Source organism: Microcebus murinus, chromosome 9 (genome assembly GCF_040939455.1).
Source record: "Microcebus murinus isolate Inina chromosome 9, M.murinus_Inina_mat1.0, whole genome shotgun sequence".
Taxonomy (NCBI): domain Eukaryota; kingdom Metazoa; phylum Chordata; class Mammalia; order Primates; family Cheirogaleidae; genus Microcebus; species Microcebus murinus.
In genome coordinates this window covers 80,926,326-80,943,462 of record NC_134112.1, presented here as the reverse complement: position 1 = coordinate 80,943,462, position 17,137 = coordinate 80,926,326, and the positions used below count along the sequence as shown (strand labels likewise).

General features: G+C 48.5%; 1 protein-coding gene across 3 annotated transcripts in view; it reads right to left on the bottom strand.

The window, feature by feature from the left end:
* Nucleotides 1–6,164: 6,164 nt before the first annotated feature.
* The window catches only part of CCDC136 (coiled-coil domain containing 136), a 28,408-nt gene continuing 17,435 nt past the window's right edge, over nt 6,165–17,137 (bottom strand). The window contains exons 14-19 of one of the 3 annotated variants that reach the window (XM_012789160.2): nt 15,875–16,345; nt 15,258–15,476; nt 13,882–14,163; nt 12,872–13,192; nt 10,932–11,038; nt 6,414–6,501 (exon numbers count right to left, since the gene is read on the bottom strand). In XM_012789160.2, coding sequence (XP_012644614.1) covers nt 10,937–11,038; nt 12,872–13,192; nt 13,882–14,163; nt 15,258–15,476; nt 15,875–16,345 — 1,395 coding nt within the window. In that variant the 3' untranslated portion in view covers nt 6,414–6,501; nt 10,932–10,936. Of the gene's footprint in view, nt 6,502–10,931; nt 11,039–12,871; nt 13,193–13,881; nt 14,164–15,257; nt 15,477–15,874; nt 16,346–17,137 lie in introns of all 3 variants that reach the window. The other 2 variants (XM_012789159.2, XM_012789162.2) reach the window with 2 other exon arrangements.

Here is a 17,137-nt window from a genome sequence, read left to right as displayed (position 1 = left end):
GGGCTCGGGAAGGTGGGGGGTGCGGGCAACAGTTCCCCACCCGCACGCAACACCCCAAAACTAAGCACTGTAAGTCGGGGATGCAATATGCTCCCTCCACACCCCGCAGGGACTAAAGAGGTAAATGGGGAAACTGAGGCCAGTGGTTAGGGCTAAACCCACTGATCTGGTGTTGACAGAATTTTCTGGAGGAGTTAGTTAGTGGCAGGGCTGTTGACAGGACTTGAGAGTCCTGGCTCCTAGCCCAGGGTATTGTCCACCTGTAGACAGGGAAGGGAAGTGCGTGCACTTGTTCAGAGATGGCCTGAGAGGAAGCCGGGACATTGCCCAGGCCAATTAAGAAGAAGACTTGGAGGGGAGACTGCCTCCCCTCATTGCTCAATTTTACAGGTAGAAAAGCTTAATTCAGAGCCCAAACCCAGAGTCCTAGGGGAAAGACCAAGTCTGCTGCCCCTGACTCAGTGTCCCTGTCACCAGCCCATTTGGCCTCATCGCCTCAGAATGAAGCTGAGCTCAGGAAAAGGGTACCCAGTGACTCACACTCTGTGCCCCCCCTTGTCTGACTCAACCAAGGTGCTGAGAGGGGAGGGAGGGACTCTGGCCTGTAGTGCCAGGGAGCCCCCTGGGCAGCATGCCTATTTGGGCCACAGGGCGATCCTCCCGGGGAAAGGGTGGGTTAGCCAGACAGAATCAGGGAGAGCCCAGGCCACAGCAGCCAGGGGGAAACGTGACCAGGGAGGGTGGGCAGGGCCAGGGCAGAGTGGTCAGGGAGGGCTGCCAGCCAGGATGCCTAGGCAGGACTGGGCTCTGGGCAAGCCAGAGGCAGCTGGAGGCCTGGGGGATGGGGACTGCAGGGAAACTGAGGCACCCAAACAGGCAAGCGGGCCTGAGATGAGGAGAAAGAGCTACAGGATATATTTATATAAGGAGAAGATGTGTCTCATAATTCTGTAACATACGTATCTGTATCTCCAGCCCCCCACCCACTCCCACCTTTAGGCCGTGCTTCCTCAGCTTTCCCAGTAAGTTTAACTGAGTTGGGTAGGAGGCCATATGTGTGCCTGAGAAGTTTCTGCAAGCCAGTCCCCAACTCAAGCCATGTGATGATTAAGGTTTGGGAAGCTTCTGGGACCTTTTAGAGGAATCATTCTACCTTGTTGGTCTTCTCCCTCAGGCCTGGGGAAAAGGAAGGGAAAGCAGGCACCTTTGGGGGCTCCCTTCCCAATGGCCAATTGAGGGTAATCCCCATTATGGATCTGAGAAGGAAGCTTGTGGGTTTTGTGGGGGGCAGTGCTTATAGTGACAGGGGTGCATGAATAATTTCTTTCCCTTCTCATTTAATGAGACTGCCTGGTCTTAGGTAGGGAGGGGGAGGAGTAGAGAAGGGACCAGAAGCAGAAAAGGGACCTGCTGTGAGTGGCTGGGAGTGGGGGGAGCCCTGGGGGCCTTGATAGTGACAGGCGAGGTATAAATAGCTTGGGCCCTGCAGCTCATGTTCTGTCGGCTGCCTGTGACGAGGTGCTCAGGAATTCCACTCTCCTGTTGGCAACCCCCCTCCCTGTCTGTAGAACTCTCATTCCCCCCAAGCCACCTCCATCCCATGGCCAAAACCACCATCAGGGCCTAGTGCTGTCCATGTATCTGACAGGCTGAGTGCTCCTGTGGAGAGATGCCCAGCTCCTGGGACACATAGCTGGGTCTCACAGGGGAGCTGTGTGTGTGTGTATATATAAAATAGTAGACTTCTGGCCGCCAACCTGAGGTGCCAGGAGCTCAGGGTTCAGCAGTGTTGCCTCTGAGGCCCTGAGGAAGAAACTGAGGTACAGATCTGAGAAGGAATAGAGTCCTCTCTTTGAGCTGCTGGGGAGGAAGGACACAGGTAAGGTAGGTTACCTCGGAGCTGACAGCCCCTGTACAAACCCCAATGGTGGCTCCCAATCATGCTTTATGGGCTTTATCTGAGGTCGCCCAGTCAGCTGAAGGCCCCTGTTAAGGTGGGAGAGGGATGCCAGCACGTGGAGAAAGAACCCTGAGTATGGTCTCCCTTGCTCTCCCTCTTTGCTTCATTGTCTTGCTCCTGGAGAGGAGAGGCCGGTGTGTGGGCCCTAGGGGAGCGAGTGCATGGTCTCAGCAGAGGACAATGCAGAGTGCCAATGGATGGTTCCCGTCAGCCCCCTCACCCCCACCGCCCCCAGAAACCTGAGCCTGTTGCTCTCCAGGATAAATCGGGGCCTGACTCAGGCCCCAGCAGCCAGTCACAGTCAGCCTGACCCAGGCGCAGACTGGTGACTCAGCCCTCAATATAGCCCATGAGCCCAGGCCCCAGGCCCAGCCAGGCAGGCCGGAACAGACCGTGCGCAATGCTGGTCCTGGGGCCTGCCAAGTAGGGCCCCCTCCCTGAGGAGCCCACGTGTCCCTCCCCAGGCCAGGCAGGCACACAGAGAGGGGCTTACAGGGGGTTTCATCAGCTAGGAATTTGGGGCAGTGCTGGCTGGGGCTGCAGGCCTTTTATAGCCCCCTGACTCACTACCCGCTGACCTCTCTCAGGAGACCAGGTTGCCTGGCTCTTCACCTGGCTCTGCCCCTCCCATCAAGGGGCACCACTCATCAGCCACTAACAGTGGCCATATTTAACTTGGGCTGAGCCAAATGCAAGTGACAGGGTCCAGTGGGCAGTGTTTGAAAATCCTGTTTTTCTGGAAGCAGGGACACATTTCCATGGTCACCTCGGGATGATACTGGACTGGCCAGGCTCACAGCAGGCAATTTGACCAATCAGTGACACTGATTGTAGCTCTGACCCAGGTTCCAGGGACAGTGTGTTAGAGTGGAAAGATCCATGGAATAAATTCCAGCCGCACCACTGCTGGCTCTGTAACTTTGGGCAGGTAATGTAACTCTTTTGGGCATCTGTTTGCTCATCCGTAAAATGGAGTTAATAATACCCTCCTCATAGGGATTTTTTTTAATGTGTGAAGATGAAAGGAAATAACATGAAAGATGATTAGCATGGTGCCTGGCATCTAATAAGTGATCCAAAAAAGTCAGTTTGCTTCCTCTACTGGTATCTGGGAGACTGTGTGGGTTCTGGTGAGTGACACTCTTCCCCAAAGCTCCCTGTCCACAGCCCTGTAGAGACCACTGCCTGGATCTCCACACTGCTCCCTTCTCCCCTTTCCTGTGTCCTAACACTCCACCTGCCAGGATCTGAGCCAGCAGTACCTGTGATGCGTGAACCACCCGGCCTGCCCACAATAGCAGCTGGTTCTTGACAAAAGTGATAGGTGGCGGCTGCTCTACCATGTGGCCTGGGGAGGGAAAACAGGGAGGCTGGCTACAGGGAGACAGCAGAGAAGCAGCAGTTTGCAGAGGACAGTAACAGAGAGAGATGGAAGCTCCTGAAGTTGTTCTGAGTCCTTGGTTCCAGCTGTACCAAGGCCTGGGTGCATGCCTGCCTGTGGCTTCCAAGAGACACTCCCATAGATTTAAAGTCAATCCTTCCTGGCTTTTTTAAAGCTAGCTGAAGTCAATGTTTCACATTCAACAAAAAAGCCTCTTGAGTATACTTTGGAAACAGTGTATCACTAAGACAGAGGCACAAACCAACTGAAGAGGATGAGGTTCTAAAACTGTGGCCTCCAATCCCCAGGCTGCAGCCCAGTACTAGCCTGTGGCCTGTTAGGAACCCAGCCATGCATCACCACCTGAGCACCATCTCCCCTGCCCTCCAGCTCCCTGCTCTGTGGAAAAATTGTCTTCCATGAAACTTAGGAACAGGGGGCCACAGAGCAGGGGGTGAGGGGTGGGTGAGTAAGCGAAGCTTCATCTGTGTTTACAGCCGCTCCCCATTGCTGGCATCACCACCCAAGCTCTGCACCCCCCACCCCACCTCATCCGTAGAAAAATTGCCTTCCATGAAATCGGTCCCTGGTACCAAAAAGGAAAAAGGTTGGGGACTGCTGTTCTAAAATGAGCAGAGAGGGACAAGTGTCTTAAAGAGAAGAGCTCTGTGTTCCAAGCAAAAAGGCTGGGGAAGAGCAGGCCCACATTCCTGCCATTACCCAGGCTCTAGATTCAGGTCCTCTACCAGAATGTGGCCTTGGCTTGTAATTCTAAGTTAAATCAGCGATCCTTGGAGTCTTCGTCCATTTGGGCTGCTATAACAAAATATGATATACTGAATGGCTTATAAATAACAGGAATTTATTTCTCACAGTTCTGGAGGTTGTGAAGGCCAAGGTCAAGATGCCTGCAGATTCCGTGCCTGGTGAGGCTTTACTCCCTCATAGACAGCCGTTGTTTCATTGTGACGTCCCATGGCAGAGAGGGTGAGAGATCACTCTGAGGTCTCTTTTACAAGGGCAGTAATCCCACTCCTGAGGGCTCTGCTGTCATGGCCTAATCACCCCCAAAATTCTCCCCTCCAAATATTATCACCTTGGGGGTTAAGATTTCAACATATGAATTTTGGGGGAGACACAAATAGTTGGACCATAGCCCTTGGCTATAGGTAATCTTCCAGTCCTTTCCACTGCATATGTTCTTCAACTGGTGGCTGGAGTAAAGTGGATAAATACTAGGGTCTCATACTCAAAGCAAGTGGCCAGTGGCATCAGGTAGGTTGTGAAAGAATTTCTTTAATTAGCTTACAACTGAAAACACACAACCTAATTGACTAGGGCAGGGCTTCTGAAATTTTACTGTGCATAATAATCAACTGGGGATCTTAATAAGAATGCAGATTCTGCGACAGTAGGTCTAAGTTAGGGCTTGAGATTCTGCCTTTCTAATAAGCTCCAAGGTGATGCTGATGTCACTGGCCCATGGGCCACATGAAATAGCAAGGAGCTAGACCACCCTGAATCAGGACTCTCTTAAAAGGGACATGTGGCACTGTTCTCAATTTGCCTGGTTGTAGCCATGTTTATAGGGAGCTGGTCACAATTTCAGCACTGACCCAGGCCTGCTAGGATGGACTCTCAGTTCAGCCTTGTCACTTCTCTGGGCTGCATAAAATTTAAACATCTCCTAATTCTAAATGTCCTTACTACTAGCCCTAGGAAAGGACAGGGGAAGAAATGAACTCAGTGCTTGGCAGTGCCACCACAGTACACACTCTGCACACATATTGCTTTGGATGTTTGGTTGAATGGAACAAAGTCCTTTGGCATCAGGTATGAGGGAGGCGGAAAGAGGGGTCCCAAGGAAACCAGTAGTGATGGGGGCCACTCTGTCCACTGTGGTTGATGAACATACTTGGCATCTTTCACACCATACTTTTATGATGAGAACACCCAATCACAAAGGATTCCACAGCAATGAAAGTAAACAGGGGCACACAGAAATTATCTGAGTCATTTTGCTGTCCCCACCTAGATCCATTCTCAAGCTGCTGTTCTGCTCTGAGCTCCAGGAGGCTGACCTGGAAAGATTATATCACCTGGGCACCTCTGCTCTCTGGGTCCCTGCTGGGTTTAGCCAATGAAAGGTACCAATAGGAAACTGGCAGGAGGGAGGAGAGGGCAGGCAAAAAATGAACTTCCTACTTCATTATGATTCTGGCAGGGGCTGCAACCCTGTAGGTTCCTCCCCTTTCCCTTCAGCCTGTGATGGTAACAGCTTCCACTGCTGCCAGTGCTTGGTGCTTCACTATTCCATGCTTATTCTCGTAACTCTGCCTTTTGTACATAGTCCCTTCATTAAACTCTCTTCAGTTAAAGCGTGGGGTGTGCCACCTGTTTACTGCCAAGACCCTGACTGATTAAATAAAAGTCATCTCTGAGGACGGATCCCTTGAAAAGTCACAAGGACTAAGCCACAAAGGCTCAGGCGCAGATCTTCATAGGGCATCCTTCTCATATAGATGGGTGACAGCATGGAACTTAAGGGGCGGTTTTTTGTCCCCCCACCCCAAGGTATCCAGTTCATTCCATTTCTCCATGCTCAGGTGAGTTCCTTGAGATATGGGCTAACAGGTACAGACCAATTCATCTGTGATTCAGCTGGCTGCATAAGGAGCCAGCCTCATTTCTGAGGTCATCTGTAGGGTAAGAAATCATATTTAGGAGCTAGGCCCTTATGTGAAGTACTTGGTTAAACGGGAACTGCTTTGTTCTGGTTGTGTTGTGAGGCATTCAGCAAATAAAAAGCCACAAAGTCTCATGTAATTAGGTTGACATTTAATTACAAGGAACCCAGGTTCTTACACAAAGCAGGAAATGGGAGCCAGCTGCTCCCCACGAGCCTTTTCAGCCTGGGTGACTGAGGCTAAGGAGGTGGGGACACATAGAACATATGGGCAGGGTGAGGGTCCTGGCACAGTGTGTCCTGCCCAAAGCTGAGGGTGGTGGCCACTGGGGATCTGCCCTCTCGGCTGGCCCAGGTCTGCCATCACTCCATGAGGCAGAACTCTGGCTCCTGCGGTCGCATGTTGGGTAACACATACAGAGCCACAGCTGCAATAGCCAAGAATACCATAGGCTTCCATAACCCAAACATGTTCTGTGGGGACCAAAGAAAAACCGTGAGTGCCCAGCCTTCTGAACCCTTCCCTAAGCCAGAAATCACCTGCCTACTGGTGCCTGAGAGATACCTCAGGAACATCATGGATCAGTCACTCTTATCTCCTGGGTAGCCGGTGGAGATAATGGGCTCTCTTAGTCCTGGCACCACTAGACATGTAGCACAATAATGTATGCATCAGCTAGGTGACTGCCAGTAGTCCTGCCTCCATTGCTGCCCATGGGATGAGAATACTAGTTCCTAGGTGTAGAAGCAAGCTTGGAGGCCAGGCTTCAAAGAGTCTCCAAATGGTTGCAATGAGAAAGGACTGGATGTCATAGCAGGAAAGAAGATAGTAAGTTTGGGCCTCTGGGAAAAGCAGCAGTACCTCATTAGCTTTATGGAGGAGACATGAACTCAAGAGTCAAGAGGATGCAAAGAGGGAACAAGCCTGAGGGGGATGTGAATGGGCACTGTGGCATGCAGGGAAATAGGAGATTCTTGGGCAGCCAAACCTTTTGCACAGAAGGATGTCGGGTTCAAGGAAATTCCAAGAAAACTGTTACTGGCCCTGGGTCACTAAAACACCCCAATCACTAGGTGTGCTCATTTCCTGGTGCACATGCTACAGTGTACTAAGGCTTCTCGACACTACTGACCACTATCGAACCCTGCTGATTTGTGGGACAACAAAGACACCATGAGGGGATATCCAAAAAGCATCCTTTAGCAAGTATGAAAATCTTAGACAAGAAAATACATACTTGGGGAAATAGTTTGCATTTTTATTATTTTTAAACTCTATATATTACTTGAAAGGCAAAGTTTGGATTTTGTTATAAGCTATGGCATAATGTAACAGAAGGATGGTTTTAGGTAAAAATGGAGGACAGCCCATTAATGCTAACAACACATTTGCTCAGAGAATAATTAATCTAAAAGAGGATTTTAAGCCAACCATAAAGACCAAGGAAAATCTCCTGAATTTGTGGAAATAGTTTCCTAGAAGAACCAAAGATATAAAATGGAAAGGAAAACAATGTTAGAGGCCGGGCGTGGTGGCTCACGCCTGTAATCCTAGCACTCTGGGAGGCCGAGGCGGGCGGATTGCTCCAGGTCAGGAGTTTAAAACCAGCCTGAGCAAGAGCAAGACCCTGTCTCTACTGTAAATAGAAAGAAATTAATTGGACAACTAATATATATAGAAAAAATTAGCCGGTCATGGTGGCGCATGCCTGTAGTCCCAGCTACTTGAGGAGGCTGAGGCAGTAGGATTGCTTAAGCCCAGGAGTTTGAGGTTGCTGTGAGCTAGGCTGACGCCATGGCACTCACTCTAGTCTGGGCAGCAAAGCGAGACTCTGTCTCAAAAAAAAAAACCAAAAAAAAAAAAAAACAATGTTAGAGGTGGATATACAGAATAGTTCATGTAAATAAACTGAGAAGGGAGCTAGAAAAAATATTCACATGCTCAGATGTTTATATCCTAATGTACATTGCTAAAAAGGTCAGTATGATGCTCTTAAAGGAGGAAAGGGCTCAAATCCATACAGGAGAACTGGCGCACTTTACATGGGGCAGAAGCAAGCTTCCAGATTGGATGACGAAAGGGACAGTGTAGGTGTCCCAAAGGGTTAAGTCATGTCAGGCTTTCCTTTTAGACTGGGTTACCAAAGTGACAAATCAAGAAAATCATGTTTTTGGACTTGAGTTGATAGACAAGATTTTCCATGGTATCCTTACAGATAATATGAGGAAATAAGAGTAGGATGACAGCACAGTTCGTTGTATGACTGCTTATTAAATGACCAATGAGCTGAATAAAAGAACCTGGAGAGACAACACTCTAGAGGCTTTATCCTCACTTGTAACTTAGATGAAGACATGAAGGTAGGGTTTTCACTTCTGAGGATGATGTGCAGCTGGCAGGGGAAATGAACATTTTGAAACCACAGGGTCAAGATAAAATACACACACACACACACACAAAACTTCATAGGTAAGAACAATGGATTATATCTAATAGGGAAGAATGGAAAATTCTGCCTTTGGATCCATAAAAATCAAATGTAAGTACAGAATAGGGAGAAGATGCTTAATATATGTAATATGCACAAGGGTTTTATAAACAATATATGAAATAAGTTAGCCATATATATTAGTTACCAAAAGAGCTAATGTGATCTGAGGTTACATAAACAGAAGTATGGTGTCTTTCTAATTACTTGGAACTAACCATGGAAAATTACTCAAAATCAGGGGCGATGACAAGGAGAAACAAGATTGGAATTTTATCTGTTGCTAATATTAAGTTCTTATAATCTAATTCGCAATATCCTGGCTTTTACCTAACCTAGATATACCTTAGATTAATCATATATAAAATGATAATAGTACATAATAATATGCCCTTCCTCATAGGCTGTTATAAGGATTAAATTAGTTAATATATGAATAGTGATTAGAACAGTGACTAGCATATAAGATGCATTATATAAGTATATGCTCTATTTATTATTTATGTGGTATTTTATTTTATTTTATTTTATTTTATTTTATTTTATTTTATTTTTTTGAGACAAAGTCTCACTCTGTTGCCCTGGATAGAGTGCAGTGGCGTCCTTATAGCTCACTGTAACCTCAAACTCCTGGGCTCAAGAGATCCTCCTGCCTCAGCCTCCCAAGTGACAGGCTAATTGACACTGGCTAATTTTTCTATTTTTAGTAAAGATGGGGTTTCACTCTTGCTCAGGCTTGAACTCCTGACCTCAAGCAATCCTCCCACCTCGGCTTCCCAGAGTGTTAGGATTACAAGCGTGAGCTACCGTGCACAACCTATTTATGTGGTATTTTATAATTTATTAAAGTACTTTCATATACATTAACTCATCTGATCCTCACAAAAACCCTGTGAGGAGGGCAGAGGTTTTATCATCCTTTGTTTACAATTGAAGACACAAAAGTTCAGATTATGCATTTTGCTCACTGGAACAAAGCCTGTAAGTAGAGAAAGACTCAACCAAGTTCTTCTGACCACATGTCAGCCACACTTTATACTATGCTGCTTCAGTTCCGGGGTGAGGGGGCAGCATATCAGCGTTCACCAGAGCTCTGGAATAACAGGCTCCTCCAAAGGCCCCTTCACCAGCCGTTCTTTCCTCTCACTCTGATCAGGCCCAGCCGAATGCTCTGGGTCTCACCCATAAGGACTGAAGATGTCTGGGAGTGGACAGGGGAGGAACAGGTATGGGGAGAGGCCCTGGGCACTAGAGCAGTGAAAGACTGTCCATGGAGAGTAACTAGAATGCCTAAAAGGAGGAAGTAAGAAGAAGGGCTGAAGAGGAGGAAAAAAAGTGGGGGGGGGGACAGAAAAGGAAATGGTGAGAAGAGCCACCAACAAATGCTTCAGCTGTCACTCTAAACCTATGCATGATAGTGACTACACTTCGTTTACAGGGATGTGAGAAGAGAAGAGAGGATGGGGCAGGTGGCAGGGAGAGGATGAGAAAGAAGCCAGAACAGTATGACAGAGAATAGCTTATGGGTTCCAGAAGGCAGGTGGAACTGTAGGGTTCTCCCTTAGGCATGAAACCACATTCTGCCTCCTGAATTCAGTACCCTGTTGACAGGACAGATTACATGGGCAGGGGCCAACTGGAAAGTGCCTGGAATGTATCAGTCTTGATTTCCTGAGAACATGTACACTCTGGCTAGTAGAAACTTTTCATGAATACCACATTCACTTCAGAAAACCTAGCTTGGAAAGCCAATTACAATGGAATCTGGCCCCAAAAGAGATAAACAGAGAATAAACTATTTCCTGGCATTTTGTTTTGATTTTTCTGGGAACCAGTAGTCCTAAACCAGAGAACTTTTCAATAGAAAGTGTATGATATGGTAGGGGTTCAATTCCATTTTTATCAAGGTTGAAGGACCAATTGGTGTTGCCCTCACACAAATGCCCTTGGGAGGAATATAAGGATCAGAACTCTTAAGACCTCCTCTCTCACCCAACGGGAGAGTGAGTGATTCCTTATTATGCCATCCTGGGCGGCAACAATAATGAGAACTTGGCTCTGCAATTAAAGAAAGACCAAGAGAGCCCAGGCCAGCCTTGCAGACAAACATCGGCTCATCAGAAGGAATCAGGCAGCTTTGACTGTATCAACAGTGCTGGGCTCATCCAAGTTATTCCCAGCCAAGGACAGAAACTCAAACCATGTCTCTGCTAAGCATTCCAACTCCCTATGTGTTATGAAGACATGCTCAGAGATGTTACAGGAAAAGTAAGGACTAAACTCAGGCCTGAGCATCACCTGCTGTAAAATGGCAAAGGCAAGACGCAAGCAGCTAAGAGAAAAGGGAAAGAGGAGAGGCCAGGGCACCTGCACCCTCCCTCTGTCCCTCAGAAGGAGAGGAAGCAATACCAGTACCTGTGTTAAGACGACATCTCGGCCCACCAGCACCAGAGCAAAGCCGATATGACCACCAGGCCTACAAGAGGCAAGGAGAAGATGGGGGGGTCGGGGGTAGGGGATGGCTGCAACACATCAAATGAGAAAGAAGCACGAGGATGACCAGGAGATGAGAGACATAAACACATGAATCCAACAGATAATGAAGATGAGAAAACAAAGGGAAAAGAGAAAGGAATCAAGAGGTTAAAAAACAGGTAAGCTAGAGTTGTAACATTTCTTTTCTACTGCCTGGGCCTTGGTTCTTTCCACTGGCAGCCTGCAGAAATTGCAAAACTGAATGGGTTAAGCAGCAGCTAGGTCCAAATCAGGTGGTGAGTCCAGTTTTCTGTCTTGTCATATACCTCTCATATCCTGTCAAGCAGTACTCTGGAAAAGTGAAGCTCCAGAGAGCAAATAGCATTCTTAGAGATGCAGGGCGAATACTTTTCTTAGATCACTCTAGAAGAGCCAGTCTTCTACCAGGCCACCTGTCCCTTTGTTAACTCCCTTGTTCTGGTCTGCTGTCCATCAAATTTCTTAGTATTTTGGGTTCTGGTCCCTGTGATCCTCTAAGAGTCTAATGCTGCAGTTGTGAGACAGAATGCACTACAACAAGCTAACATGGAGAGAGGCTAGTTCTTTCACTGCAACAATCTTCCAGAGAGAAACTGAATTTGCAAGCAGTAACATGCCTGTAGAGCTACCCGCAAAAGATGTGGCAATGGGATGTCTCTGTATGTAGACACAAAGAACATACTTGACTTTGAGGTAGAAAAATCAGGTCTGGCTTTAGAAGTGTAGCACCCAAGGTAATGAAACCCATGAGGCCCTGCATCAGCATGTGGTGGAATCTGATGTGTTCAAGGACATTTAACACTGGGGAAGGAGCTGCAGTCGCTCCTACTTTTCACATCCTAAGTAATGGTCCCCTGGCACCGGTTAGCAGAGAACTACATGCTGGATCCTTAGCCAGTGCTGCAGACTGAACTGTGGAAATTCCAGATACCCTTACAGTTGACTGGGTAATCCCACAAGAGACTTATTGTCTTTCCTTTAGAGGGACAGAAAGAACCTGTTACTGTAACCTGAGGACTTAGGAAGTACTCAAACTCTTCAGGGAATCAGAGCCCCCAGTTAAAAACCCATGGCAGAATTTAGTTGAAACATACCCATACAGATGTACCAGTTGTTAAAATATGGAACTACTTCTGTGCAGTTGGTAAACTACCCCTGCCATCCTGGCATATCCCCAGGACACCTCCACCTCAACCTCTCAAAGCTCCAGCAACTAAAGGGTTAGGGGCTGGGGCTGGTCTCCCTGGACTAGCCAACGCCTCTGCTGCACAGACTGTGAAATATTTGACTATCACTCCTGATCACTCGCAGCCCCTACCCTCATGTTCTGTGACATACGGAAGCCAGTAGGTGACATGAGCCTACAAAGAGATTATCCCCCTCCCCACTCTCCTGACAGCAACAATAAAGGTTAAACCTAACAGGGCACCACAGGAAAACTAGACTGAGTGACTTGCTCAGGCTGAAAAACACCATGAAGAAGGCCTCACACTGTCAATGTCCTTCGTGCAGTGCCAAGGAGATGAGGAAACCTTCTTGACATAAGGAAGGTAAAAAGGGCTACTATGTAAATGAAAGGAGACAAGATTCCAAAGAGCCCACCGTGGCTCCCAGAAAAGGTGGCCTTTGTGAGATGGCTCCACAGCGAATTGGTCCCAGCCTGCCATTTCCCACGACTGCCCTCTCCAACCCCTTTTGCACATCCCCTTCCCGTGCACCATGCCTCAGAGCCTGCTGGCCTCTGCTCCTGCATATGTTCATTCTTGGCAGGGCCACCCTAACACTGGGGTGCCTGAGCCCAAGCCCATTTCCCACTTGATCTAGCCTTTGGCTATGGTTACCTTTTTGCTCTCAGAAAGTTTGAGGGGGTTGTTTTCTTCAAGAGTTTCAGGGCAAGAGTCGTCTTCTTCCTCCTCCTCTTCGTTGTCTTCTTCTGTATCTTCTTGGTCTTTGTACTCTTCACATTCTTTCTCCTGATTTTTCTTGGACTTAACTTTCCCAGGATCTGATGGCTCAGTAGCTAGTTGATCCTGGCACTTCTTTGTTTCCTCCTCTGTTTCTCCCTTTTTTTCCTTCTCCATCTCCTCTTTCTTTTCCTCCTCTTTTTCTAGCTCATCCAACTCTGTCTGGCTGGCCTTGTAGTACAGTACCACCTCCAGACTCTGTGGGGTGGGGTAGGGCAGGATGGGGCTGCAGTTACCTGTGAAGACTCCTACTCTCACAACAATGCTGTGCTATCTACAGAAAACACTGCTCCCAGCATGTTACCATGCAAGCATGCAGCACTGCGTTCCAGGACTGCAGGCCACTCACCCTGAGCATGTGGGGACAGTGACACCTCACCTCTCAGGACCCATACTCTATTTGGCCAGTAAGTCCCAACAGACAGCTCCCCCAGCTAAGGCTTTTGGGCCCCACACCTTGACTGTTCCTTCTCTCACCTATGGCGACTCGTCTTTACCCAATCCTCTTTCCCGTATTAGTACACAACTACTTTGAATAAATTCCTCTCTCCTTATCTATTTGGACCCTCTCTTGGGCATGTAACACAGGAAGAACAGCGGCCCCGGAAAATGGGGCTGGGCAGATTGAAGCAGTCATTCAGCCGAAGGGTTGTGGTCCTCTGGGGCTGCACCTCCAGCCATGAGCTGTCTGTATTCCTCTCTCCTCACAGCTTCATGGGAATGGGAGCACCAACTTTCCACTAAGATGGAACTACTGTAGACACTTTTGAGATCCCAGAAGCTTTTCTACAAATCCCTCACCTGGCTGAAAGGGCGGTAGAGACAATGTTCCTTCCCACGATCTCCTCCACCTTTCTGCTTATCTGGCTACTAAGGTTACTACTCACCTTTCCAGCCTCAAAGCTGCCCTCAGAACTGTCCGAGCATAGCTTGGTCACCTTTTTAACTTTAACCCCATTGGCATTCTTGTTCATATTCTTATTAACATTCTTCCCCCGGGCTTCTTTGGCAGCAGAGGGCTTCTTCTCCTTGAGCTGGCGGAGCTCTTCCTGGCAGCACTGCAGCTGCCCCTCTAGCTGCTCCTGCACTGCCAGGAGCCGCCCCTGCTCGTCCATGCTAGCCTGGTACTGCAGCTGCAGCTCCCGTAGCCTGGTCTGCAGCTCCTTGATCTGTGGGCAGTGGGGGGCCAGTTACCCGGAGCTGGGCCCATGCCACCAGCCTGGGCCCTGCTTAGGGGTCATTGCCTCAGAAATTTCTCTGCTGGAGCCCGTGGGAAGCAGACAATAAAGAAATCATCAAACTGTGGAAACTGAGCCTCTTAGACAGTTTTACAAGTAACTCCCTAACTTGAGGTACCTGTTGATTTACATCTAACAGGATCAAAAAAATGATCATTTGTTATGTTTTTTACTGTGATCTGTCTGGGGAACAACTACAGGGCTGCTACCACTTCTGAACCTCAGGGATTTATTATATGATTGTTTTTATGGGGACTCCTACTTCATCCAACCCATTTCCCTGATGGGGACAATTACTTAAGGAACTGTGTTACACACTCCTGAGTGCGCTGGGCTCCTGCCCCGCTCCCCGGAAGCAAAGGCTCGTTACAACCCTCCTCCCTAATCTCTGATTTTGTCTTCTTGGCTGATGGCAGCACAGCATGAAGCCCTCAGTACCTTAGTAGGTACCAACACTAATCCATCTAGGCCCACATGTTCACTGCCCTCTGAATCTTTCCCTGTGCATACACAGCGCCCCCACTGCACTGTGAACTACTCCTGGCCAGAGACAACGCCTTCTGTCCTACTCCTAGTGGATGCAGAGCACTCTTCCTGCCATTATGAGAGAACCGAAAAAAGGAGACATGGCCCTGTCCTTGAGGTGCTTACAATCTAGATGGGGAGACAAGACAGATATACACAAAATAACAAAAGAAAATTGGCAAGTGAAAAAATATAGCTCTACAGGAGTCCTTTAGGACACAAAGCAAAAGAGGAAGGGAAGTGGCAAAAAGGCAAAGAGAGAAAACTTATTCAAAGAGAGGAGTCTTGAGGACTGTAAATCCCAGCACCATGGGCACTTGGGAAATGTACTCCAGCCTGAGAAATGTCCATCAGCGATGGAGCAGACTGCCCGGCCCTCTGGGATATTCACTCTCCCTCCTCTGTGCCTCTCTCTTTAGCCTCTCTGAAACGGCCATGAGCTCTTCTGGCTCTCCCAGAGGGACTCCCAGAGGAGAGCATGCATCCCCAACAGCAGTTACCTCATTCTTGTCGCACTGGGGGGTCTCTTTCTCGCAGCAATCCATGCACTCCTTGAATTCCTTTTCACAGGCGTCCAGCTCTACCTTCAGCATTTTCTGCTTATCTAATAACTTCTTCATCTGCTCTTGCAGCTGGCAGTGCTCCTCCTGGCTCACCTGGTACATGGCCTGCACTGCCTGCAGCTTGGCCAACACCTTGGCAACCGTTTCATCAAAGTGCTGTGGGGGCAGGGGAGCAATGATGGCAACCAGAGAAGCACCTGACCTCTGCCCCACTATCTTGGCTGGGCCCTTCCTGGGATACCAAACAATGGCCACAAGGATCTGGAGCTGCCTAGGGGAATACTGTTTTTCTCCCTATAAAGAGCACCATGACTGTGTTGATGAAAAGTGCTGGAATCTCAGGCTTGTGTCCAAATGGGGGCACTCCATATGAGATGGGCCGAGGGGAGACAGGGCTGCTGTGGGGAGAGGGTCTTGCTTATTTCCAGGGGCTCCCCACGTCAGCTCTGATCCCATTCCCACCTCACTTCTTGTGCCCTTCCCCTGATGATTTATCTCTTAAAAAGATAAGAGCCCATCTTCCCCTGCCTGACCTGTCATCTGGTGACTTTTACCTCCATGTCTTCAGGCTCAGCAGGCTGATCGTCAGCGCTGCTACTGACATAACTCTTCTGAAAAATGTCAGAGCCACTGGTGCTGCCATAACTCTTCTTATAGGTAATGCTGCTGCTGCTGCTGCGGTAACTCTTTTCGTAGGCCTCGCCGGTACTGGTGCTGCTGTTGTAGCTCTTGAGAAAGCTCTCGTTGCTGGCCTGCGTGCTGGCGTAACTCTTTTGGTAGCTCTCGTTGTCACTGCTGGGGGCAATGCTACTACAACTCTTCTTGTAGGACTCAAGGCTCATTTTTATAGATGGGGACTGGAGCTGGAGTAGTTGTATTTCTTCCAGGCAGAGCTGCAAGTCTGCCTGCAGCCTCTTCCGCTCCTCTAGGAGCCTCCCCTGCTCTTGATGCAATAGCTCCTGCTCTGCCTGACTGCTGTTGTATAGCGCCTGCAGCGCCTGCATCTGCTCCATGAGCAACTTGGACTGTTGAAGGTAGGGGTGGGGAGACATTATCATTATTCTAAGACATTTCAGTCCTAGCAGCACCTCTCCTGGTGCAGATGTCTGAGAGCACACCTTAGAGAACCACACACCTACACTTCAGCCTCACCACAGCCAATGTCTTTGACTTAGCCTACAGGTAAGTGGCATGTGTTAGTTTCTTGCTCATTTGGGAAAATCTCCCCAGGGCATATGAATTCCATGATTTCCAGATTCCCATTTCTGCTGATTTCTGCACTCTGGTATATCCCTCTCCTTAGAGCAGTGCTGAGTGGGTTTTAAGAACACCCTAGCTCCCTACCGGACCCTCTTCTCAGTCAGGGGTACCCATTATCCTGACCATTAGGCTCAATCCCCTTCCCCACTCCCAGTCTAAAATCAGCTCCACCCCTAATGTGGGCATATGAAGAATCCTTTCCTTGGAAGATGAGGACTTGGAATTAAGGTCTTACTACCAGTCCCTGAATCTCCTGTCCAATTCTGAATCTGGCCTCTGGGTCTGGCTTCTTGGCTGCTGATACCCAGGATGAGATCTGATCAGTTGAGGAAATATTTTATACCTGGTTCCCAGTCTCTGTTACCCAGGCTTTCAGCCTGGATATCTGATGTCCCTGCAATATGATCAAGTCTCACAGTTTGGACTTCTGCTATTCCCTGGTTCTCCCTGTTCAGGCTATGATCTGAACGAATAGATTCAGCATAAACTGAAACTGTCCATCTGCTCTTCCTTGCCTACACTAAGACCTCAGACCAAATTTATCCCCCAGCCCTAAA